The sequence below is a fragment of the Nymphalis io genome, chromosome 29, assembly GCF_905147045.1.
Source record: "Nymphalis io chromosome 29, ilAglIoxx1.1, whole genome shotgun sequence".
Taxonomy (NCBI): Eukaryota; Metazoa; Arthropoda; class Insecta; order Lepidoptera; family Nymphalidae; genus Nymphalis; species Nymphalis io.
In genome coordinates this window covers 5,538,648-5,564,807 of record NC_065916.1, presented here as the reverse complement: position 1 = coordinate 5,564,807, position 26,160 = coordinate 5,538,648, and the positions used below count along the sequence as shown (strand labels likewise).

Sequence of the window (26,160 nt, the reverse complement as noted above, 5' to 3'; positions counted from 1 at the left end):
TTTGTAAAATGTTTAAATATAAACTATTGTAAATATTTGATTCCAATGAACATAACAATATAGCCCCGATAACGTAACAAGGAACGAGATAGACTTTATCATTTCGAATAAAAGGCACATATTTAGAGATGTTTCAGTGATCAACAGGCTTAATACCGGAAGTGATCACCGCTTGGTTCGAGGCACGATATTTATATCAACTTAAAAGCCGAAAGATCGAGAATGATAAGCTCTACTCTCCGACCTACCATGCTCCAAGCTGCTCAAGGCTCCGAAAAGTTCCAAATGGAACTTCAAAATCAATTCACCGCGTTGGAAACCATAAGCAGCATTGATGAGAGAACCGACACGCTGGTCAAAATACTGCAAAACACATCCCGCAAGTGTTTTCCGCCACAGAGAAGAGACAACGCACCAAACCTCTGCTGAGACACTCGAGCTCATGAGAAAACGACGAGAACTACCATCGTTTTTGTCAGATAAGGCCTTAAATCGAATAATAAAAACGCTGGCGCGACGCGATCTCCGACGCTCCAATACCCGTGCCATCAAGGCTGCGATTGAGCAAAATCGGGGATCGAAAGTGTTCGCTCGCAAGTTTAGGAGGCCGCGTCTGACAAAACTTAAAACTGAAAATGGTGGGGTCGTTACCTCCAGGCCTGAGATTGTCGGAGAAGTAGAGAGGTTTTATGAGCAGTTGTTCTCTTCAAGATCGGATAAACCCGTGGGAATCAGTATTGATGACCAGCGCGCCCCTCTTATGCGCCATTACTCCGAGGAGCTCCCGGTCGTTGACCAAGGCGAGATTAGGGCGGCTCTAGAACAGCTTAAAAACAACAAAGCTCCGGGAGATGACGGAATCACAACAGAGTTGCTTAAGGCAGGCGGGACTCCGGTCCTGAAAGAGCTAGCAAGCCTCTTTAATTCCGTCATCCAACATGGCAAGACCCCGGAAACGTGGAGCGGGAGTGAGGCGGTACTGTTTTTCAAGAAAGGTGATAAAACCCTCTTGAAAAACTACAGACCAATCTCCCTCCTGAGTCACGTGTATAAGCTGTTCTCAAGAGTCGTCACGAACCGTCTCGCCAGACGACTTGACGAGTTCCAGCCCCCGAGCAAGCCGGCTTTCGATCACGCTACAGCACCGTGGACCACATCCATACTGTTCGGCAGATTGTGCAGAAGACCGAAGAGTACAATCAGCCGCTGTGTATGGCATTTGTGGACTACGAGAAAGCCTTCGACTCCATCGAAACCTGGGCAGTGCTCGACTCATTGCAGAGATGTCATATCGATTGGAGATATATCGAGGTACTGAGATGTCTGTACAACGCCGCTACAATGACTGTTCACATTCAGGACTGTAAGACGAAGGCGATCCAACTGCGCAGAGGGGTGAGACAGGGGGATGTAATATCCCCGAAACTGTTCACCAACGCGTTGGAAGACGTATTCAAGACGCTGGATTGGACTAGGTATGGAGTCAATGTAAACGGCGAGTACATCTCACACCTTCGATTTGCCGACGATATCGTCATCATAGCAGAGTCGCTGGAACAACTCACCGAAATGCTGCGTAGCCTAGGCGAGTTTTCCCGGTGTGTCGGTCTCGGTATAAACTTGGACAAGACCAAGGTCATGTTCAATAGGCAAGTCGTGCCGAGACCGATATACGTCGAGGGGAAACCTCTCGAAGTTGTTAGTGAATACCTATCTAGCACAGATAATACAAGTCGGTAGGAACAATTTCGAGAAGGAAGCCGATCGAAAAATTCGCTTGGGATGGGCAGCATTTGGCAACCTTCGTCAAGTCCTCAAATCGTCTATACCGCAATGTTTGAAGACGAAAGTCTTCAACCAATGCGTCTTACCTGCCATGACATACGATGCCGAAACGTGGACACTAACTGCGGGACTAGTCCACAAATTCAAAGTCGCTCAGCGTGCTATGGAGCGAGCTATGCTCGGAGTATCTTTGAAGGATAAGATCAGTAATGAGATTATTCGGAAAAGAACCGGAATCACCGACATAGCTTGCAAAATTAGCAGGCTGAAGTGGCAGTGGGCTGGTCACGTATGTCGTAGGACCGATGGCCGTTGGAGCAGACGAGCCCTAGAGTGGAGACCGCGAATCGGCAAGCGCAGCGTAGGGCGCCCTCCAGCCAGGTGGACCGACGACCTTAAGAAGGTGGCGGGCACCAACTGGATGCGGAAGGCGGAGGACAGGGAGCTTTGGCGCACCTTGGGAGAGGCCTGTGTTCAGCAGTGGACAGCGATTGGCTGTTGATTGATTGATTGAACATAACAATCGCCTACAATACAAATCATATTAAACTTTTCCATATTATCGTTCAGAAACTCTTTACAAACGCTCGTTTGAGAACTTAATTTCGACTTACAAGGACGCACAGATTACATATATAAATGTACAAATAACACAAAATTTTTACTATACTTTAAATATTTTTTATAGTTACGAATCTACAATTATGAATTTTATGAGAATCTTCCAAGCGTTAATAAAAAAAAATGTCACTAATACTTTTGTGATAATAAAACAACTAATCAATACATACAATTTATTTAAAAATTCATTAAAATTAAAAATAAACGTCCTTACTTATATTAGCGGGCGATTAATTAAACAATGCTGTCTTTTTTTTTCAAATGTCAATTCAATAATGACAGAAAGAGAGAAGTCAGTAGTCAGGCCGTAAAACAAACATTATTAAGTCATCCTGCAACATTTAACGTTATTTATACAATACTTAGTACTCATACACACAATAAATTCTCTCTCTTTCACACACATAATACATTTAATGGAGAAAAAAGGACAAAACAATCATATCAAACATTTTAATCAAACATAACAATTTTCTTTCATAACTTACTTCGGGAAATGATTGTCACTCTCTTTTACTCGGATTATTTACAGGAGAGACAAGAACAAAACATATTTTACGTTTATTTTCTCATACATATCAGATTTTCTTCATGTAACTGGCTTCGGTTTTGATAGGGGTTTCTTTAGTAATCCTGAAATAGTAATTACTATTAAATTATAAATTTAACATCATAGCTCTCTGTACACGGAAACTGAGAGTTCGAGCGTGATGACTATGTATTGTTTACTGGTGGTAGGGCTTTGTGCAAGCTCGTCTGGGTAGGTACCACCATCCACCCACTCATCAGATATTCTACCGCTAAAAAGCTGTACTTGGTATTGTTGTGTTCCGGATTAAAGGGTGAATGAGCCAGTGTAATTACAGGCACAAGGGACATAACATCTTAGTTCCCAAGGTTGATGGCGCATTGGGGATGTAAGCGATGGTTAACATTTCTTACAATGCCAATGTCTATTGGCGTTGGTGTCCACTTACCATCAATGGCCCATATGCTCGTCCGCCTACCTATTCAATAAAAATAAAAAGTGCGTTGATGTGTGTGTCAGCGTACTCCAGCGCACACGTTTACACATCAATTCTCGTGACAAAGGGGACTGAAGGATATGCAGGCGGCGGAAAACTAAGCTCGAATGAAATGAGTTGTGATACCTTCCGCCCGCACCTCCCTCACTCCCCGTAGTCGTCATACCCCGCACCTCATCACACACAGATGATAAAATAAGATTAACTTACTCGGTATATTTGTAACGGGTTTCTGTAAACTTTTAACGGAAGATTTCGAACTGTCTTGTTCCACCGCCATATTGGATTGTGGTTTTCCTGAAAATATTCTCTTTATATAATTATATATATAAAAATGAATGTCACTATAGCGGTTTATAGCATGTTATAATTATAAAGTTTAAATATTCAAATAACAAGTCGGTTTGGAGTACAATAACAAGCATACATGCTATTGATGATATAATAATACAAGTAAAACCCGACATACATTTTGTCTTGACTAATTTTTAATTCAAATGTTACTTACTCGGACTAATCCTTAACGGATTCTTCTTAATATTTTCAGAAGACGGTCTCTTTTGGGGTATCTTTGAGTTCGTATCAACTGTTTTTCCACTAACAATCTTATTTATCTTGTTTATAGCTTTACTTTTATTATTTAAGCTAATTTTATTATTTATTTTTTCATTGACATTTTTATTTGTAACAATTTTGTTTTTAGAAAAACGTTCTGCTAAATTTTTTTCTTTTTTTTTCTCTGCACTTCGGTTAGGATTTAAGTTTTTTGCTTCATTATTTGATTTAGTGACGTCATTTGTTTGTGAATATTTTGTTTTATCTGTATTTACTTTTTTGATATGTTTCGATTTATCAACTGTATTCATGGACTCTGTTTCTGTTAATTTAGCTTTCTTAACCTGTAAGCCATCTTGAGTTTTCGATTTTGTTTTAAGAGTTTTAATTTTATCAACAGCCTTCTTATTAACATCAGAAATACCATCTTTTTTGTTAACTGTTTCAATATTTTTATCTGTGGCAACTTTCTTAGTTTTATTACTGTTGTTTTTATCTGTGTTATCATTTTTATTAGCGTTTTTTGTACTAGCAACATTGACGTTTGACTTTTCACTATCTGCGACCATTTTTGCTTCTTTCTTAGCATTAGATGAATTACTTTTCGATATGAGAACTTCATTAGATGTTTTCGAACCTGCATTTACAGGATTACCTTCTACTTTGTCCTTCGATGCATTATCATCAATTTCAATATCATTTAATTGCAAATCATTTGTTTTCTTAGCTTTTGTAACATTTAATTCTATTGCATTAACTTTATTAGGTGGTTTAAGTTTAGTTTTCGAAGTTGAAGCTTTAATAGTATCATCATTATTATCTGTTTTTCCTCTTTTAACGCTCGCTTCATTATCATGTTCACTTGGACGTTTCTTATCTTTTGCATTAGCGACCGTATTCTCTTTGCCTTTAGGTTTATTTTTCTTCGGTGGATATTTCGGTGGAGCCATCATTTCGCTGTCTTTAGACTTACCAGCTGGAACTTCTGGTTCCTCGTCAAGCGTCTGCCGTCTCTCTCTGAGGCTCTGCGCTTCGAAGCTCTGGTGTAGTTCTTGGGTTGGCTTCTCTGCTTCGAGACATGTATTTATTATCTTCGCCATGAGGAGCGTTCGCTCGTCTGTGTCGATCGCTGGATCTGAGAGCTGTTTGTGCGTTTGCGCTATTATTTTTATGTATGATTCATCTGTAAAACGAGTGAAAATATTTGTTGGTATTCTATTTTTAAATTAGAATTCCATATTAAAATAATTTTGGTTCTGCAAGTAAGGTGAAGGCGAGTCCCGAATATAAGCTAGCGCTATGGGTTTTACTAAAAACCAATCCAATTATTTTCATTAAAACAAAAGTTTAAGACCTCTGAAAAATCAAAATTCTCCCATTGGTAGAATTTTTCACAGGTGCATTTGGGTATGTCACGTCATAAAACGTACCGTGATATAATAAGCTAACAACCTTGATGAGATAAGACAATAGACAAGAGAGAGAGAAAGAGGATGAGAGAGATAGAGAGACAGCAGGACTTGGTATTGTATGGTGCCTGAGCCAGTGTAATAAAAGGCACAAGGGACATAACATCTTAATGTAAGTGTTGGTTAACATTTCTTACACTGCCAATGTCTATAGGCGGTGGTGACCACTTAATATCAGGTGGCCCACGCGCGTCGACCTACCTTTTCAAAAAAAAAAAGAGTAGGACTTTCCTTTTACTTTATATATTCTAAAAACATACCCATATATTCCACATCAAACTTAAGACGATGATGAAAATGTGCAATCGGAGACCATTTGTTCTGTAACGTCCAAGATACTTCTAGAATATTCGCACACTTCAACATGTATCCACCATCGGCCTGAAATAAAATAAAAAAATACTGTTAATGTCCCACCGCTGGACAAAGACTTACTATGGAATTATAATATATATTATTTTGTAACGCTTAAGTGCAAACATTTATCATTGTAAATATATCATTTCAAATATAACTTTCCGTAGAAAGTCTAAAAGCTATATGCCCCACTTATATCTCGATCCCCTTGGAAGGCCTCTGACATTATAGCGCCATGACGTTACATCTTATTCCAGAACAATGGTTCAACTAAGGGGTCAATATACTCTAATAATAATAATATTTATTGAAATAGTTTTTATAAATAAATTCAGAGAAACCCTGGCACCCTAAACTAGGAGAATGTTTGTATTTCCGCAATTGCAAGATATTTTTTTTTATAGAATAGGAAGGCGGGAGTGGGCTCCAAACGCCTTTAGACATTGGCATTGTAATGTCAACCATCGCTTGCCGAGCCGGTTGGCGTGGTTGGTGGATGCTTGCCTTTCACGACGAAGGTTGTGGGTTCGATTCCCCCCCAGGACAGATTTTTGTGTGCATGAACATATCTGTTTGTCCTGAGTCTGGTTGTAATTATCTATATAAGTATGTATGTACAAAAGAAAAATAGTATATGTAGTATATCAGTTGTCTGGTTTCCTTAGCACAAGCTCTGTACAAGCTTAATTTGGGATCAGATGGCCGTGTGTGAAAAATGTCCTAGGATATTATATTATCGTTTATATAGCCAATGCGCCACCAACCTTGGGAAGTAAGATTTTATGTCCTGTAATTACACTGGCTCACTCACCCTTTCAACCGGAACACAACAATAACGAGTACTGCTGTTTTGCGGTAGAATATCTGATCGTTGGGTGGTACCTATCCAGACGAGCTTGCACAAAGCCCTATCACCAGTCAAAAATTATTGCTATATGACATTTTTGTGGGATAAACAGAAACTAAATTCAAATTATTTTTGTCTGTCCTAATACAAGCTTTAAGTCCTAAATTGTTACAGTAAGCTCACCATCGGCTCCATGTAGAGTGAATCCGCGTACTTCTCCGCGAGTCGAGCCAGCGAACATCGTCGTGAGCGATGCGCACGCGCATAGTTACGGAGCACCTGCAACAGTTTGGGTTACTATAAGCATAAGGAATACCGTTAATTATGGACATTAGAAATGACAATATAGTCCGATTTATCGCATTCAATCCGCGACCTATACCATTTGCCAGAAAAACCTGTATACAGCAAGCTTTCTTTTGAAACTATTTTGTGAATTCAATTAACGTACTGAAGTCTAAATGTCTCAAAATAAATGTGTTCTTTCAACTTGAATGCTTTCAGAATCAGCTCTCTTGTACCGTACATGAAGGGCTAATTCTGAGCCACAATATAATCTGACTTTTCTAAAACATAAAACACATTAAAGATCACATAACTAATTGACGGAATGCAACATTTTTTTATCATATTTTTATGGGCATTTATGGCTTCGTTAGTCTAATAGATATAATAAAGCTGTGGATCTCGAGGTCATGAGTTCAATCCAGGGTAAATAAAATGTTATTGTGTCTTCAGAGAAACCCTCGGTAGCAGCTCGAAATTGGGAACAGGCCGGTGTTTTCACTCTTGACTTGAAAAGTTCCGAAAGCCTCTCACAACGCTCGAACTGCCTCCGTTCGTGTCGGTATGCCGTCCTATCGGATTATGAGAGTGCATCTGTGTTTGCGCACAACATTTGCGCACAGAAATTGGTCAGGACACCATCACATACGTATATACATAATGTACTTGGATTAGAGTGTATTTTAAATCAATTTGAAAAATTACCTCAACAGCATCGCTCGGTGTGGTCACCGCTGATAGCACAGACTTGGCCAGTTCTCGTTTGTGTGCCACCTTCACGGGGGACACGTTTAAGTTTCTGTAGGACACGGGCGCGAATAGACGGTTCTGAAATAGCAAACATCAGAATTATAAATCGAAGATAAATACTTTTTGTTCGCTGGTGAATAAATAATAGTAATGCAGAGATGGCTCAGTGGTAAGAATAATAATAATAATAATAATAATAATAAACAACGTGTAGGAGATCAACGACGTGCTATTCTCGGGCGCAAATTACTACCACAGAACGTTTTAGATGAGATAAGAAATGAAGTGGCAGATAAAATACAGACAGAGGGAGGAATAGTAGATTTTCCACGCAGACAATCATCTCAGTCCGAACAGCTAGCCTCACAGATAAACTCAAACAGTAATAAACGAATGAAATGGTCCAATGTAATCAATGAAGATACAGTCCGATGTTATTTTGAATCAACAAACCTAGAAACAAATAAAACAGCTTATCGGAAAAAGTTATTTCAGCTCGTTGTAGACAAACATCCACACCTTTCACATCTTTCAGAACAAAGAATTGCAGATCAGCGAAATGTAATATTTTTCAATAATTTGGTAAATAAAGATAAGATAGAAGAAATTAAAATAGAAATTAAAAAAAAACTACAAAATGCTATAAATCAATCTGAACACCATAGAATATCCATAGAATCAAATATAGCTTCAACAGACTCAAATCACAGCCAGCACGAAACCATTTTAGGTAACGTTATATCTTTGACTGAAAATGAAAATGATATTATTTTGTTAGAAAATAGTAAATTAACACCCAGCTTTAGTTTAGTTTTAGTTTAGTTTAATAACGCAATAAATAGGTTTAAAGATATGCAGCCAGAAGAAAGACCATATATTCCAAAACAAAAAACTACTCGTAAATTTGCTAATATTACACGAACATTGAATAATGAAATCCTCCCGAAACATTTAAATAACAACGTAGATTTTAAATATTTACATGCACTAATTTACTCGGCAGCTTATACAGCAGCTGTCTGTAATGGCACAATTTTTAGAGTAAGCAATGATACAGTTCAAAAAAAATACCTTAAAACACCGACATGGCAGAGAAGAATTGAAAAAAGAAGTGAAAAGTATAGACTAGAAATCGGAAGATTAACCCAATATATTGCAGGTAATAGAAACCAGAGAGTAATCAAAACCGTAGACGATATTAAAGTAAAGTATAAAACCCACAGTCAATACGAGGAACCAAATATTGAATTAGAACATTTTCTTGACACATTAAAACAAAAATTAAATGCCGCATCTAAAAGGCTTAAACGATACTTAACATGTAAACATAGAAAACAACAAAATTTGGCATTTACAAATAATGGAAGAACATTTTACAGAAATTTTGGAACACATAATCAGAACACATTAACTCAAAATACTGAATACACCACACCACAAAAACTTCACGAATTTTATTTGGTCAAATCCAGTCCAACATAATGTAAACGCCAACTGGCTTCAGAACATCGGAGATAATACGCATATAGAGCAAATGAATTTTAAAGACATACCAAGAGAAACGTTTACTCAGATTATCAAACGCACACATAACTGGAAAGCTCGTAGTACTGATAACATACATAATTTTTGGCTTAAGAAACTCACTTGCATCCATACATTCATAATCACATATGTCAATTCATCAAATCAACAGAAATTATACCAAAGTTTTTAATAACTGGTAACCTACATGCTCCCTAAAGAATCGGATCTTAAAAATCCTGCAAATTATAGACCAATCACATATTTACAAACAATATATTAAATAATGACAGGATGTATTAACGGAATCATTTATCAGCACTTAGAAGTATAAAAAATTTTAGCAGAACAACAAAAAGGTTGTAGGAAAAATAGTCAAGGATGTAAAGAACAATTGGTTATAGATACAATAGTAATGAAACAGGCACTGACCAGCAAACGAAATATCTACACGATGTATGTCGAGTATAAGAAGGCATTTTATTCGGTACCTCACAGTTGGCTTCTACATGTACTTCAACTTTATAAGATCGACCCGGTACTTATAAATTTTTTTAATTGTATAATGCCTCAGAGGTAAACCACACTTAAAGTTTATCAGAATAACGCATCAATTACTACTGACCCGATTAAAATACAAAGAGGAATATTTCAAGGAGATGCACTTAGTCCGTTATGGTTTTGTATGGCACTCAACCCCCTTTCCAATTTACTTAATAATACTAATCCTGGTTTCAAACTAAAACATAATGGCACACACTGTCTTATTTCCCAGTTAATGTACATGGACGATATAAAGATCTATGGAACTACTAAAACCGAACTTATAAAACTAACAGACGTCACACAATCTTTTTCTAAGGACATACAAATGCACTTTGGGGTTGATAAATGTAAAATGCATTCAATAAATAGGGGGAAAACGGAAACAAATAGATATATGTTAGAAACGGGAGAACAAATAGAAGCAATGGATGAAATGAGCACTTATAAGTATTTAGGATATCACCAGTCTAAGCAAATAAAACACAAACAAATAAAAAAAGAATTGATACAGAAGTTTAAAATAAGGTTAAATCAAATATTAAAAACACGTTTAAATTCACGCAACAGCACAAAAGCAATTAATACCTATGCAATAGCATTACTCACATATTCCTTTGGAATTATAAATTGGTCTAAAAGTGATCTACAAAAACTACAGCGAATAATAAACACACATATGACCACACACAGGAAACATCACCCCAAAAGTTGTATACAGAGAATCGCACTACCACGCGGTGAAGGAGGAAGAGGTTTCATTGATATACATAATTTGCACAATAGTCTCATAGCTAAGCTGAGAAAGTACTCCAATCCATGAACACATAACTGAAGCTGATAAAAAAATCACTCCACTTAACATACATAATAGAAATAAACAATCAAGTAAACAAATAATTAATAAATAACAAAATATTAGTAAGTGGTCACAAAAGTTATTGCATGGAAGACATCGAGCCGACTTGAGCCAAGCACATGTCGACATGGAAGCGTCGAACGAGTGGCTGCGGCGTGGTGTGTTATTCCACGAGACAGAGGCTTTTATGATAGCCATACAAGATCAAGTAATAGACACCCGAAACTATCAGAAACATATAATTCGCACAGCTAATTTACCGACTGATTTATGTAGACGTTGCCAAAGCAGTTCAGCAACGATTCAACACATAACCGGTGCTTGCAAGTCAATCATCCAAACTGATTATAAGCACAGGCATGACCAAGTAGCAGCAATAATTCACCAAAACTTATCCCATCAATATAAATTCATAACAAATAAAGTAGCTTACTATAAATACCAACCCTGTAAAATTCTAGAAAATAATTATTATAAAATCTATTGGGATCGAACGATCACCACCGACCAAACCATACATTATAATAGACCGGATATAACAGTGGTAGACAAAAACAACAAAATAGTTTATATAGTCGATATTGCCGTATGTAATACACACAACCTACTCAGTACACACAATGAAAAAGTAATAAAATACATAGGATTGGCTAATTAAATTAAAAAACAATGTTCAATAAACACAGTGAAAATTTTACCAATCATTCTCTCCAGAACAGGCGTTATCCCAAAAACAATCAAGACTAATCTCAATATTCTCCAAATGTCCAAGTCCACTCTCGCACTTTTACAAAAAGCTGTCATACTGATCACCACACGTCTTACACGAAAGTTCCTCGCATCACCATTGTCAATTTAATCTTTAACAAACGCGTGATAGTTAAGTTACCCCTGTTAAAAGGGAGATACAAAAAAAAGATACAAAATAATAATAATAATAAAATATAAGCAACACTCCGCTTGGCTGCAGCCCGCGTTTTATGTTTAAACCCTTCGAAAAAAGAGAAACTTTAAAAGTTAAATAGAAATAATAATAATAATAATACTTTATTGTTATCCAAGAACGCGTGAGTCTTAACCGATGATCGTGGGTTCAAACCCGGGCAAGGACCACTGAATTTTCATATGCTTAATTTGTGATTATAATTCATCTCGTGCTTAACGGTGAAGCAAAACATCGTGAGGAAACCTGGTCTAATTTCACTGAAATTCTGCCACTTGTGTACTCCACTAACCGGCATTGGAGCAGCGTGGTGGAATAACCTTCAAAAGGGAGAGGAGGCCTTAGCCCATCAGTGGGACATTCACAGGCTGTTACTGGTGAATAAGTAGTTCGTGAAAACGTATAGAAAACTTGTTCGATAATTTTTGAGTTTATAAAGTACAGACAGGCAGACGCGGCGAGCGGACTTTTGTTTTATAATATGTCGTGAGCGCAAACAAAAAGATTTAATTGTTTCGGGATTGTTACAAATTAAAAAAAAAAACAACTATGAACCGTATTTTTTGTTGATCGAGTAACATTTGAAATTTATAATAGTTAAAGACCACAAAAGCGCCGAGTTAAAGACCACAAAAGCTCGGCGGGTCGCAAATTGAATACTTCTGAATTACTCGTTTCAAAATACTTCGGACGTGTTTTACGATGTCTTAGCCCTTAGCGCTGCATATAGTTACTATGTACGAAATATAATTGAAAATTAATTTTCACCATAAATATGTTTAGGATTTTTTATTTCGTCATATTTCATGAAACTTTAATCTATCATTTTAATTTTTATTTTTATTATATGTATATATATATATATATATATATATATATATATATATATATATATATATATACATATATAACATATATATACATATATATATAACAATCTTCTATTTAATGATTTTTGATTTACTTATGATATACTTGTGACGACTTGATTGAATAGTAATTTTTTTTATGTGATAATATTTTGTAACTGTTTGTCTTCCTAATAACAAATAAACAAATAGCGGTTAGCGAGTGTTTATATAATCCTTATTTTAATAGTAGTATCATTGTGAAAAAAAATAGTTCATTCCATGAAAAAAAAAAGTGACTAATGACACTCAGGCGCAAGCTCAGATGCGACTAATTCGATTTAACAGGTTGCAACTTGTCTCTGCGGTGCACGCGGGTGCAGCGGGGAGGGTGCAGTGCGGCGGTGGGGGTGTATTATTATTTACAAGAAATCATGTTAAGACATGCATTAAAATTTATCTGCAATCGCGGACGTGTCGTAACTTACATTAGTCACTTAAATTTAGTTGTATCTGATAGCAGTGATTAATAATAAAATATTTATTCAAGTGAATATAATTACGTTGCTGTATATTTAAAAAAAAAATACTAGTAAAGGTAAGCAAATTCTAAGCAATATCCGTAAAGAAAATTTATAATATTTATTAACCGTTTAGGAAAATGTCAAAATTATAAAAAGTACTAAAAATTGTCTACAATCTCATCTCGATATCTTTCATATGTAATGATTAGTATGTTAATAATAATGATAATACATGAACAAAACATATTTATACAATAAAAAGCGATTATTTCTATTACAACCTTTTAACCGATCATTATTCTTAACAAATATATATTTTGCTTCAATGAGAAATTTGTAGTAACAGCCTGTAAATGTCCCACTGGGCTAAGGCCTCCTCTCTTTTTATGAGGAGAAGGTTTCGAGCTTATTCCACCTCGCTGCTCCAATTTGGATTGGTGGAATACACATGTGGCAGAATTTCAGTGAAATTAGGCACATGCAGGTTTCTTCTCAATGTTTTCCTTCACCGTCAAGCACAAGATGAATTATAAACACAAGTTAAGCACATGAAAATACAGTGGTATTTGCTCTGGTTTGAACCGACAAGCATTGGTTAAGATTCAAACGTTCTACCCGCTTGGCTCTACTTATATTATTAATGAGATATTTAGAAACATTTTATTAAATTTAATAAATGTTTATTCTTATTTATGTTTATTTATTGACTGTCTTATTGCTAAATTTTGCAAAGTAGAGTTTTTGTTTAACGCAAATTTCTCTCTTTCTGTCATTACTGATAAAACATTAGAAAGAAAAATGCTCATGCACATTTCTTCAGATGAAAATTCAGTTGTCGGTCAGTCTACAGTGGGGTATCTCCGCTCACTGTCGCTTACTGTAAAATTATATAATTGTAAATATATACTTACAGGTCTATGCATGTAATAGCTCATTGAGAATGGTACGAGATCAACTCGACATTCAACCATAATTTCTTTCCATGTACCCTCATCCGTTATTTGAGTCTCGCTAAAACAAAAAACACATTGTTAACCAGGTGCACTCTGTAATCGCTCAATTGCAGAGTCGGATGAGATGATGAGATAACTCACTAAGATGATTTATTTATATGCTTTTTAAAACCTAACTTCCAGACTCCAAGCTGTAGCTGAGAAGTATCCTACATAGTATTATCCTGACTGATTATGACTTATTTTATAACATGGGATTCAAACCCAAGATCTCATATGGATACACAAATAAAAAACAAAGGAAAGTGAATGCTCAGAGACAAATCATACACAAAGCACAATTATGTGATATCTAGAATGGCAGTGTAACAACACCAATTCTTTCATTATCAATTTCTAGTTTCAAGCTAAAGCCTTGGCAATAACTACTTTTCTTTTGTAAATACATACTTATATAGATAATTACACAAATACAATACAATTTAGTTTTGCCTCAATCTAGTATTCAAACAGCAAACTAGCTGCTAAATCAATAATGTTGTATCATTATTCAAACATTGTATATGAGACTTACCCTTCATATACTGGATCCTCAACTAAGATATTGACTTCCGACTGCAAAACTTGAACACTGGTCAGTTCCTGTGTAGCATGGAGACATGTCTTCAAGCTGCTTTGTTGCAATTTGAGCTCGGCTATCGATGGACATATTTCTATAGAAATCTCTTGATCCGAATCTGAACTATAAAATTTTAAAAAAAATTACTTGTTGATTAAGAGCTGAGTGGATAAAACGTGTGGTTCTAAACTGAAGATTACAGGTTCTTATCTAATCAGGTAATCAGCCATTGGTTTACACTGGCGAATCTGCGCCATATGGTGTATCTAGTAACCCACGCTTAAAGAATATGGTAGAATAAGCTAAAAGCGAGGTGTCTACCCAACAGAGTAATGTTTTACTTTTACTGTTGATATCGACAATGAAATTTTATCATATATAAAATACGGAAGCGAGTGTAAACACTTGATTTGGTGGTTTATAACTCCTCGATTTTCATTGATACAATGTTTTAATAAGCTTAAGAAAGTTTACGCAAAGGAGATCTTGAAACTTTTGTTTTTTACAATAAATAGTTCATCTTTAAAATATTGGATAACTTTTTAATTTTATAATAGTTCGATTGTTGGTAAAAGGATTTTTTTTATTTATTTTCGGTGGCTTAATAAAATAAATAAAATAAGACATGCAAAATATTAAAATGTGTGTAAATATTTACCTGTCGTTTTCATGAAAACTAGACTTCTGTTTTATGTTTCTAGCTTCATCGATTCTTTTTTCATAATATTTTAACTCGCGTAATAACTCTTCTTTACGTACGAGTAGAGCTTGTTTTTTACTAACTAATCTATTAGCCATGTTGTTTAAATTGTATTTTATTATTTCTCATATATAAAGTAAATAAGTAAGTTCAAAATTAAACAAGCTATTTAAACACTAAATAACGTTTTTATATGTTATAAAGCACTACTTGACAGTTGACATCTTTATTAAAATGTTGCCATTGTAATAAATTATATAAACCGTAAATGAGTCAAAACTTAAAGTTATAGTCATATTTATTTATACCTATGTTTATAATTTTTTCAAAGATGTGAAATAGATTTTGTTAATATTTTGAGTACTAAAAACCTTTTCTTTTAAAATTCAAATAAACTTACAAGATATCCGAACGTACAATTTAGTATCTATTATTTCATAAATATAATGTCATACGTCAATTTGAGAATATTTGCAAGTTTTTGTGTTAATGTTGAAAAACATTAAAAATATTAGCAATCATGTAATATAATAACGTGCAATCATTTTTATAACGAAATAATTGTTCCTTCGTAGTTTACAAAACTTAGTACTTAAGTTACCAGATTCTTATAAGAAATATATGTTTTATATAAATAAAATTAAAACAATGTAATTTATAATGTATTACATCAATTAAACAAATATATTTACGTGCATTATTAGAGTTCATAGTTCAGTTTAGTGTGTAATGAACGGACGCCGACTCGTGTACAGGACGTAACGTGTTTATACAAATCATTCATTGTGATTATAGTGCAAGAATTTTTACAAAAAATGGGTCAAACTGGGAGCGCTATGCCGGGTAAGTGATTATAATTGTTTCGTAAACACAAATTTTGGGCATCTAACAAGATTCTAACAAGACACGAATAGTTCCTATTAACATAACCTATATCTTTTAAATAAACAGAAATTAACTTATTGTTTGTGCTATAATAATATTATCAAACAATTGTATAATTAATTAAAATAGTTTCCTATTTATATAATTTTTTTCGATAATTTAATATACTACATAATATTATCTTTTTTTAATATAAATAATAACAGAATTTTGAAGTTAAATATAACAGTGTCATAACAATGAAGCAATTGATTAAAAACATTTTTATCACAATTAAATAAAAACAAATAGTGATTAAAAAGTATTTTAAAATAATTAGCAACTCTATAGTTTAATGATTAATGGTTTTTTTAAATATATATATATTATTATACAAATTAAGTTAATTGAATTTTAATAAGCAGTATTTTCAAATTGCCCCAAATAACAAATTAATAAGTCTCACTTAAATTGAGAAATTAATTAGTTGAGGCATTTTTTTTTAATTTTATATTTATTTGTATTGTTATTCTGTATTCTTTGCTTCTATTCTAAATATTCACAAGACCCAAAGAAAGAATATAGAATTAAATTTAAATATAGATACAAAACTCAGTGAAAAATGACCATGATTGTCTTGTTGTTGTGTTAGTAATATTTTTTATGTATAAAGATAATAAATACTAAGAAATAAGCTCTAAAACCTTCTCCTCAAAAAGGGAGAGGAGGCCTTAGCCCAGCAGTGGGACATTCACAGACTGTTATTGTAAAATATTAAATCAATCTTTTCTATTTCTATAAATTGTTTTTTTTTTAATATTCTAAAGGAATATAATTTTTGAATAAAGAATAAATCACACATTTTCCTTTAATTCATAATAGAATAATGATATTAATTTTTATAATTCTGCTATAAATGTTTTTTTTTTTTTTTATAGGATAGGAAGGTGGACGAGCATATGGGCCACCTGATGGTAAGTGGTCACCAAACGCCCTTAGACATTGGCATTCTAAGAAATGTCAACCATCGCTTATAGCCAATGCGCCACCAACCTTGGGAACTAAGATTTTATGTCCCTTGTGCTTCTAATTACACTGGCTCACTCACCCTTCAAACCGGAACACAACAATATCAAGTATTGCTGTTTTGCGGTAGAATATCTGATGAGTGGGTGGTACCTACCCAGACGAGCTTGCACAAAGCCCTACCACCAGTAGTAGTTCTCAGTAGTGGGAATAATCATTATGTCAGTGGGATGATTAAGTTGCCAATGAATGATATAGTTTAAAAAAATAAAGTCTAGTTTCTTAAGGCTCATAGTATTTTTAAATTCATAGTCACAGCTTTTTAGCTTTCTTTTATAATATAAGATTTCTAAGTTTTTATAAAACAGCGGGACATTGAGCTTGAAATTGGGACTGTCCGCTTCAAAACAGTAATTATGGTCACAATACAGATAAGATACATATTCCATACGATTTGCTAACAGCTATGCTTTATAATGCACAACAAACAGTTCTTGAATCTTTTTTTATAATAACAACATCTTCGCTTACCTACTTATATCCACGTTCATTTTTCAATAAAAAGTTCCAATAATAACTTTACTGTAATTCAAAATTCAATTTTCTCGAAAAATCATAATGAACACTAATTTATTCAAGACCTCGTGAACTTCGTGATATTCTAGCGCGAAACAGCAGTACTTGGTATTGTTGTGTTCTGGTTTGAAGGGTGAGGGAGCTAGCGTAATTACAGGCACAAGGGACATAACAGCTTAGTTCCCGAGGTTGGTGGCGCATTGACGACGTAAGCGATGATTAACATTGCTTACAATTCCAATGTCTATGGGCATTGTTGACCACTTACCAACAGGTGCCCATATGATCGTCCGCCTACCTATACTATAACAAAAAGAACCACGACATTTTGTCTCACTAAACTAAGTACAATCTAAAATGTTTTTTAGCTATGTCTTCACAATGTTAATTATTATACTCCGACAAAATGTCAATTGAATTACTCATTGGCGTTTAGTTGCAGTTATAAAGCAGGTTGATCAATATGCTTGATATACCAAAATCGAGTAATCTAAGTTGCTGTTCAGTAAAGAAATTTACTTTCTTGTTCCTCAGAAAACCCAAACTTGTTGCTGAACTCTTTCCAGTGCTGAAATTTTTTTTTATATACAAATTGCATAATTATAATGCATTACATTAATAGTTAAAGTAACAATTACCACCAATTCGATAATGAATCTAACAAGAAAAGATTTGGCAATTGACACTGGATTAGTTTTTTTTTTGTTTGTGCAATTTTGTAATTATAATTAAACCTGAAAGTAATACATAAAATAAATACTTTACATATGGCGTTATATTCGATAAAAAGCATAAAATTGTTAATGTAAATGCCATAGATGAATGCCACCCTTGACCACGGTTTATTAATGTTTTTTTTAACTTTACACAATTTCATACCGTATCTTTTCTCTTCGAACTGTACAGCGGTTACCATACTCCTAAACTATTGCTCAAAATTAATGAATTTATTCTTATTTATTTATATTTATTTCGACCATTGACAAGATAGACCAAATTGATATGCCAGTAATATCATAATCATGCCCAAATAAGGGTGTTTAATTAATGATAAACTGATCTCTCTCTCTGTCATCACTGATTTTAAATTTGTAAGAAGAGGATGGCATTGTTTATCTAGTTATCCTATAAACAATATTTATAGTTATTATGTATTTATAGTTATTTGAGGATTCACACTCTTCTATTACAGGGGAAAAAGTTGGTAGACATTTGACAAATTTGTATCCAAAACATACAGGTTTCCTCACGATGTTTTCGTGCACCGATTACGGGATTAATTAAGAGTATAAACCTAAAAAGGGTCGTACCATGTTTGTTACAAAAATTCACCACTATTGGTGACAAATCACTTGAAGTTAAAGATAATAATAACGTCCTCCAGCCCGATTTCGGCCACGGCGGCCAATCTCAAGAGAGATTAGCCAACTACGCAGGAGATATTATAGTGCACAATTGTGTGCGCAAACACAGGTGCACTCTCTACTCCCTGACTCTCATAATCCGATGGGACGGCAATCCGACACGACCGGAAAGAGTTCAGGCGCAGGACCGACGGCCTTACGTGCTTTCCGAGGCGCGGGAGTGTACACACTTCCAACTTCCACACTCCGGGCTGCTACTGAGGATTTTCTGACAGAAAAACCCAATAACTTTTTATTGGCCCGACCTGGGAATTGAACCCTGGACCTCCGGGTCTGCGGCCTTATATCAAGCCACTAGACCAACGAGGCAGTCAAAAGAAGTTAGAGATACTCAGATACTGTAATGAAATGAAAATAAAGTTTTCTTATCAAGGTAATAAATTCAAAAAATAAAATAAATTTTGCTACGTATAAAATATATAATAGAAGCGGTCCCGGCAGACGTCGTCCTGCCATACAGACATTTTTTCATTTAGTGCCTTACCATCCAGGAAACCCATTGAAATAAACACATTAAATTTCATCCAAATCGTTCCAGCCCGTTCGTAGGAGTTAGGTGACAAACACACGTACATAAGAATTATATATATTAAGAGATATTACTTTAATCAATAAAAAATTATATACAATTTTGTTTGTTTATTATTTTGGTTCACTTTCACGTGTTAATTACTTGACCGATTATTATAAAGTTTTACACGTTGCCCGAGTACATAAAAGGAAATAAGTTATTAACACCTGACCCCTAACACGCGAGTGGAGCCGCGTGCGGACACCAGTTTTTTTATAGTTCTAATAATTTTAATAATAATAGTTGTTACTCTTACATATGTATATGGGACAGTTTGAATGTCTATATGTATGTTAGTTACGTCATATCTATCGAACGGATTTCAAAGAAATTTTTCTTTGATTTTAACATAGGTTTTTTTTTTATGTCAAATAAGTCTACATTTCGCTTAGCCTTCGCTTGATTTTGTTTCAATTTCTGTATGTTAGTCTGTTCAAAAAAAATTTCAATTAATTCTGAAATGAATAATGTATTTCAGTAATTCGGTCGTATGTTTCTTATGATAATCTCAAAAATATCTTTATTCTGTAATGTAAAAAAATATCTTTGTACTACCCTTGAACAGAACCCAGTTTAGATTTAAAAAAAAACTTGTCGTCTAATTTCTTACAAAGAAGATGAAACCTCCTTGGCAGTTCCCATGGTTCTTCAACTATAAATCAAGTCTAAGAAAAAAGTATAAATAAAATTGTTTAAATAAAAATATAACTTATTCCTTTGAATTTTGAATCGACTTTCCTTATACTTTAAGTTATGAAACGAAAATATAAATAATCATTTTATAAATTTTGAAAAAGTTCTATAATTTATTTATTAAAACTTAAAAATCGACTTTAATAAATAGTAGCTTAAGTATATTTTTGTCTAATTCAAAATACGTACATATAATAAAATAGAGTACTATTTGTAACTAATTTAAATTTGGAATTGTTCGATAATTGCTCAATATCATCAGGTTCTATGACATTTTGACCGTACACAAAAACAACTCTTATTATTATTCGGTTAAATGTCAATTTCTCCTGTTCATAATTGAGTACATAGTGGTAAATTATTCTGGTATGCGTTTACAAACAGCTGACAATCAGCTGTAGCGTCTACCTGTTATTCTTTTATTTTTTTCACCAGCGCACGTGTTTTTCGCGATATAAAAGGCCAGTACGAAATGGACGGCGTATTTTTATACGAAAGTACACTTTATGTTATGGTAATAAAATTTGTTTTCTATTGAAGGGAATTTGTGTTCTTTATACAATGAACTTGAAATAAAGAGTTCGGTTATGCAAAGAGTTTTTGTTACTTTTTTTTTCTCGATCATCTGATGTAATGCAAAATGGTAAAAGTAAGAATGGTTCTATTTATGGAATCATATGGTCTCTCAGTCGGCTGATTTGCTTGACAATAGAGAAGGTTTGCGCAAGGAAATAAAAAAAAAGTTAAGGAATAATACTGATATTTTTTATTTTACAAGATTTTGGGATATATTTTAATGAATGCGTGGCCTTCTGAATTTAATTATATCTGAATAAATAAAAAAAATTGAGTTGTCTATGATTTCAAAAGCGTTTTAAGGTGATATGAGTATTTGCGAGTTACCAAAACCAAAATTATATATATTTTTTGTCTGTCTGTTTGTCCGGGGTAATCTTCAAATTGGCTCAGAATTTCAAATGCAAATATTATAAGTAAGTTCCAAGGTAACGTTTAGTTTTATTCCCCGAACCGATTTTGATGAAATTTTGTATGAAGATAGGTTGAATTCCATGAAAGGATATAGTTATTTATATCTAACACAAGAAAAGGTTTGGAGCTGTTTCCACCACGCTATTCCATTGCGCGTTGGTGGAATACACATGTGGCAGAATTTCAATGAAATTAGACACATGCAGGTTTCACGATGTTTTCCTTCACTGTCGAAATTATAAATACAAATTAAGCACATGATAATTCAGTGGTGCTTGCCTGAGTTTGAACGCAAGATCATCGGTTAAGATTCATGCGTTCTAATCACTGAGCCATCGCGGCTCTCGGCACTCGTATAGGCACTTGTAAATTCTGCCCCCCTTATTATGAACATACGAATAACAGGTCGATCGTCCACCCTTAATTATTCCGCTTTGTCTTAAAGTCCAGCTGTCACCTCACCTCCTCCCTTCGAAAAGTCGAAAACCGCAAGAAAAAAACTAATACACAGGTAGAAATTTCTTTTCGTAATTTATTAGAATTTCAACCTTATTCTTCTAGGAATAGAGTTGATTTTATGTTGTCTTATAAAATTGACAGCTGATTGTCAGCTGTTAGTGATGAACTTTACGCTCTTTATACGGATGAAACGTTTTGAACTTTATTAATGTATTAATAAAGTTCAAAATTAATAGTTTATTATTTTTTGATTAAATGTTTTCGTTTGAAACAAAAGTTTTGACCTTTATTACCTTTTAAATAGAGTTCAAAATTCATTGTCGCTTATTTCGTTTTGTAGTTACGGTATGTACACCTTTTATCCGATTACGGAGCTAAGAAATGTCACGGATGTATATTGTATACGTGTAGGTTACTAATTTTTACAACAAATGTCTGCATTATATAGGCACGTATAAATAATGATAACTTCTAGCATCTGACTATATTATATACAATATATATATTAATAAAAGGGGATTGAAGCCGAGATGGCCTAGTGGTTAGACGCCGTGAATCTTAACCGATGATCGTGGGTTCAAACCCGGGCAAGCACCACTGAATTTTCATGTGCTTAATTTGTGATTATAATTCATGTCGTGCTTGACGGTGAAGGAAAACATCGTGAGGAAACCTGAATGTGTCTAATTTCACTGAAATTCTGCCACATGTGTATTCCACCAACCCGCATTGGAGCAGCGTGGTGGAATAAGCTCCAAACCTTCTCCTCAAAAAGAGGTGCGGAGGCCTTTAGCCCAGCTGTGGGACATTCACAGGCTGTTACGGTTACGGTATATATTAATAAAAGGGGATTGAAGCCGAGATGGCCTAGTGGTTAGACGCCGTGAATCTTAACCGATGACCGTGGTTTCAAACCCGGGCAAGCACCAATGCACAAGCACACAATTTTCATCTGCTTAATTTGTTATAATTCATACCGTGCTTTACGGTGATGGAAAACATCGTGAGGAAACGTGCACGTGTTTAATTTCATTGAAATTCTGTCACATGTGTATTCTACCAACCCGCATATATTATAAAAGAAAGATATCGTGATGTATTTCGCTTATATATATAATATATAGATTAAATAGGCAAAGAAAAAACAATTCCATATAATTTTCTCTTTGTTAAACCATTTTTTTTTCTTGTTGTTAGTATTTATAGACGAACTTCAGTGCAATAATTAAAAAAAAAAAAATGAAAATAAGTGTGGAAATGAAACTATTTAGCGAACATTAGTTAATATTATTGCCTTTTTAAATGTAATCGTATTTATTATTAGTTAATTCATAAATATTTATCGATTAAATAGAATCGAAGTCCGTTCTATTCTAATCAACAACAACAGCCATGGTCATGTATTACTGGTGGACCGCTCTGACTTCGTCCGGATTGAGTTATCTCAGTACAGTACAGTAACAGCCAGTCAATGTCCCACTGCTGGGCTAAGGCCTCCTCTCCCTTTTTGAAGAGAAGCTATGGAGCTTATTCCACCACGCTGCTCCAAGGCGGGTTGATGGAATACACATGTGGCAGAAATTCAGTTAAATTAGACACATGCAGGTTTCCTCACGATGTTTTCCTTCACCGTATAGCACGAGATGAATTATAATCACAAATTATGTACATGAAAATTCAGTGGCGCTTGCTCGGGTTTGAACCCACGATCATCGGTTAAGATTCACGCGTTCTAACAACTATGCCATAATTATTCATAAATATTTATTGAACAAATAGAATCGAAGTCCGTTCTAATCTAATCAACAACACCCATGATTATATATTACTAGCGGACCGCTCTGACTTCGTCCGCGTTGAGTTATCCATCTTAGTAGATATTTTATAGGAAAAATCTTGATAGCTTGGTTTACATTTTTGCAATTTTCGTATAGATCTCTTATTTTTTTTTTTAAATAAAATATAATCTATTTGAGTCGCTGATAATAAAGTTTTCTTTAGATAAAATAATTATTAAAATCGGTTTAGTAGTTTTTTAGTTTATTCATTCCAAAACAGACATACAAATGTTATTTCTTTATAATATAAGTATAGATATGATGTAATATTAACGAAAATAATTGTATGAATTTTACGCTTAAATATATATTTTTTTTAAATTAAAATGTTATCGACCTAACTTTATCGTATCTTCGTCTCAATTTTTTTATTAAAAAAAAAAAACCATAAAACCTATAAACGAGAAAGCCTACACCGTACACATGTTGGCTTAAAATATTTTTCATAATCGCTCCATACTCAAAAGACACGCGACCCTCGCGTGCCACCACAGCAGATGCGCGCTATTATTTTTTGCAAATGGCCGCGACCGTCCTTGCGCGCGAGGAATTTTCGTAACTCCCTTTATTTTTATATTTTAATCTTAAAGTTAATATAATTATATTGAGATGTAGAATTTAATTTTGAATATAAACTGTGTTTTTTTTGGGATTTTTTATTTATTTACAAGAAAAAGCTGCGGATTCTTTGTATCAATCCAATTTGATATTTTTAATGGTTGTTCCTACTATCTATGCGTGTACTTTCACGGCTAAACTACTGAACCGATTTTGATGAAATTCGGTATGAAGCAAGCTCGAATTTCATGGAAGGACATAAACATTCCAACACGTGGTCGCAGACGTTGGCGGAAACAAGTTTCTTGATCTCATAATTAACATTTCTATGTCCATAACCAGGCACATGGAACTTCGTTCGTCGTTCCCAATTATTTAATATTTCTTACATCGCCAATGTCTTTGCGGCGATGACCCATTTACCAGGCAGCCTATCAATACCATAAAAAATTTATCCAGCGGTTAGAATATGAATAATTTTAATCAACGATAACGGTATCAAATGTCAAGTGTTACTTTAGAAGGTGTGGCGGTATAAGCTCTAAATCTTTTCGAGAGAAAACGAGTTCTTTGCCCAGCAGTGGAACATTCACAAGCTGTTACCTATCGAAGCCCAATAAATGTGGTACGTCTAATGGATGTATTGTATTTGCACTTGAATTAAGATGTAAAGGTGTCATGCGCACGCGCATAAAACGGAATCGAAGCACATGTTTTTTTTTCTTAAGTGAATGTCCCAAAAGGGCTTCCGGCATTTGGCGCGTGCGCATCTGGTATTGATATTTAGATTGACGTATGATTTGAAATTTAATTTTTATTAAACGCGTGCTGTTGTAATCGCTACGGATGTATTTTATTGGATTTATTTTTATTTGTAACTAATCTAGATGAGCGGTACCCAGATGGATAATATACATAACTGTCCGCGATCACCATCTGCCATTTTTACGAAATTGTAGATAATATAATAGTTTTATTAAACGATTTTCAGTTGCGTCATTGTACAGGTGCGATTTATTTATATATGTAAAAACATTTGTATTATATATGTGCGAGGCTTCGACAACATTTGGCCGATCATCATGATAGTGGGTATTATATATGCTATATATATATAAAGCGGCATGATGTTGTAAAAGTCGCAGGTTCGATCCTGATTTTTATCGTCCCCTCTCCTAACACAAGCTTAAAAGAAGGGGGATAAAGAATTCCTTAAAAATTATTAGTAATTATTTGAAAATGGATAATGCTATTACTTTTATGTATTTTTTATCGGATAGGTTTTAATAAAATCCAGTTATCTACCCAGACGGGCTAGCACAAAGCCCTACCACCTAGTATGATGTGTCTTTTTCTTTCGGATGTCAAATCAATCACGACAGAAAGAGGCAGATTAGTATTCAAACAAACACCCGTTTATATATAAGACCATAGAGACTGGAAATTTTTTTTTTGTAGTATTTAAGAAGTAAACAAAACCGCGGCTAGCAACTTGTCATAATATAATTGCTAATAATCCAAGATTTCGTACTCAAAAGGTGGCTTAGGACAAATTCGTTCGTCGCCTTTTATTAGTAGGTCAGTGAACTGACGCAGATGGCGCATGCGCAGGCTCTGCAAGGTGCAATTTACATCTGGCCGAGCTAAAACGAATGGCTTTGATGTGTTCAAACGCAGTTCTTCAAGCTAAACCCTTTAGAATATGCCAGTTGTTTCTTGGTGTATGAAGGAAATTACGAAAACAAATGGAAAGAGCTGGCTGCAATGTGTCGGGTCTTTGTTTTGTACTTGTTGAATTTAGATGAATAATATATTGTTCGAATTTTGAATTTTCTTTTATGACGTCGACGTGTTTTCCTTTGAGCTGTCAGTTAAACGTCATTGTAGATACTTGAATAAGGGATGTAACATTTTCCTATGGTAATTGTAAATAATTGACCTGTTAGTACAACTT

At 34.4% G+C, this 26,160-nt stretch overlaps 2 protein-coding genes across 16 annotated transcripts in view; one reads left to right on the top strand and one right to left on the bottom strand.

The window, feature by feature from the left end:
- LOC126779589 (hybrid signal transduction histidine kinase M-like) overlaps window positions 1-15,353 on the bottom strand; it is a 132,909-nt gene extending 117,556 nt beyond the window's left edge. For 3 of the 15 annotated variants that reach the window (XM_050503725.1, XM_050503724.1, XM_050503718.1), the window contains exons 1-6: window positions 15,166-15,353; window positions 14,463-14,630; window positions 13,847-13,946; window positions 7,650-7,772; window positions 6,843-6,938; window positions 5,716-5,836 (exon numbers count right to left, since the gene is read on the bottom strand). In XM_050503725.1, coding sequence (XP_050359682.1) covers window positions 5,716-5,836; window positions 6,843-6,938; window positions 7,650-7,772; window positions 13,847-13,946; window positions 14,463-14,630; window positions 15,166-15,305 — 748 coding nt within the window. In that variant the 5' untranslated portion in view covers window positions 15,306-15,353. The other 12 variants (XR_007670374.1, XR_007670373.1, XM_050503714.1 and 9 more) reach the window with 9 other exon arrangements.
- A 327-nt stretch (window positions 15,354-15,680) lies between these two features.
- Window positions 15,681-26,160, top strand: part of LOC126779485 (protein neuralized) — a 41,569-nt gene continuing 31,089 nt past the window's right edge. The window contains exon 1 of the mRNA XM_050503498.1: window positions 15,681-16,050. Within this exon, the coding sequence (XP_050359455.1) occupies window positions 16,023-16,050 (28 nt within the window). The 5' untranslated portion in view covers window positions 15,681-16,022. The remainder of the gene's footprint in view (window positions 16,051-26,160) is intronic.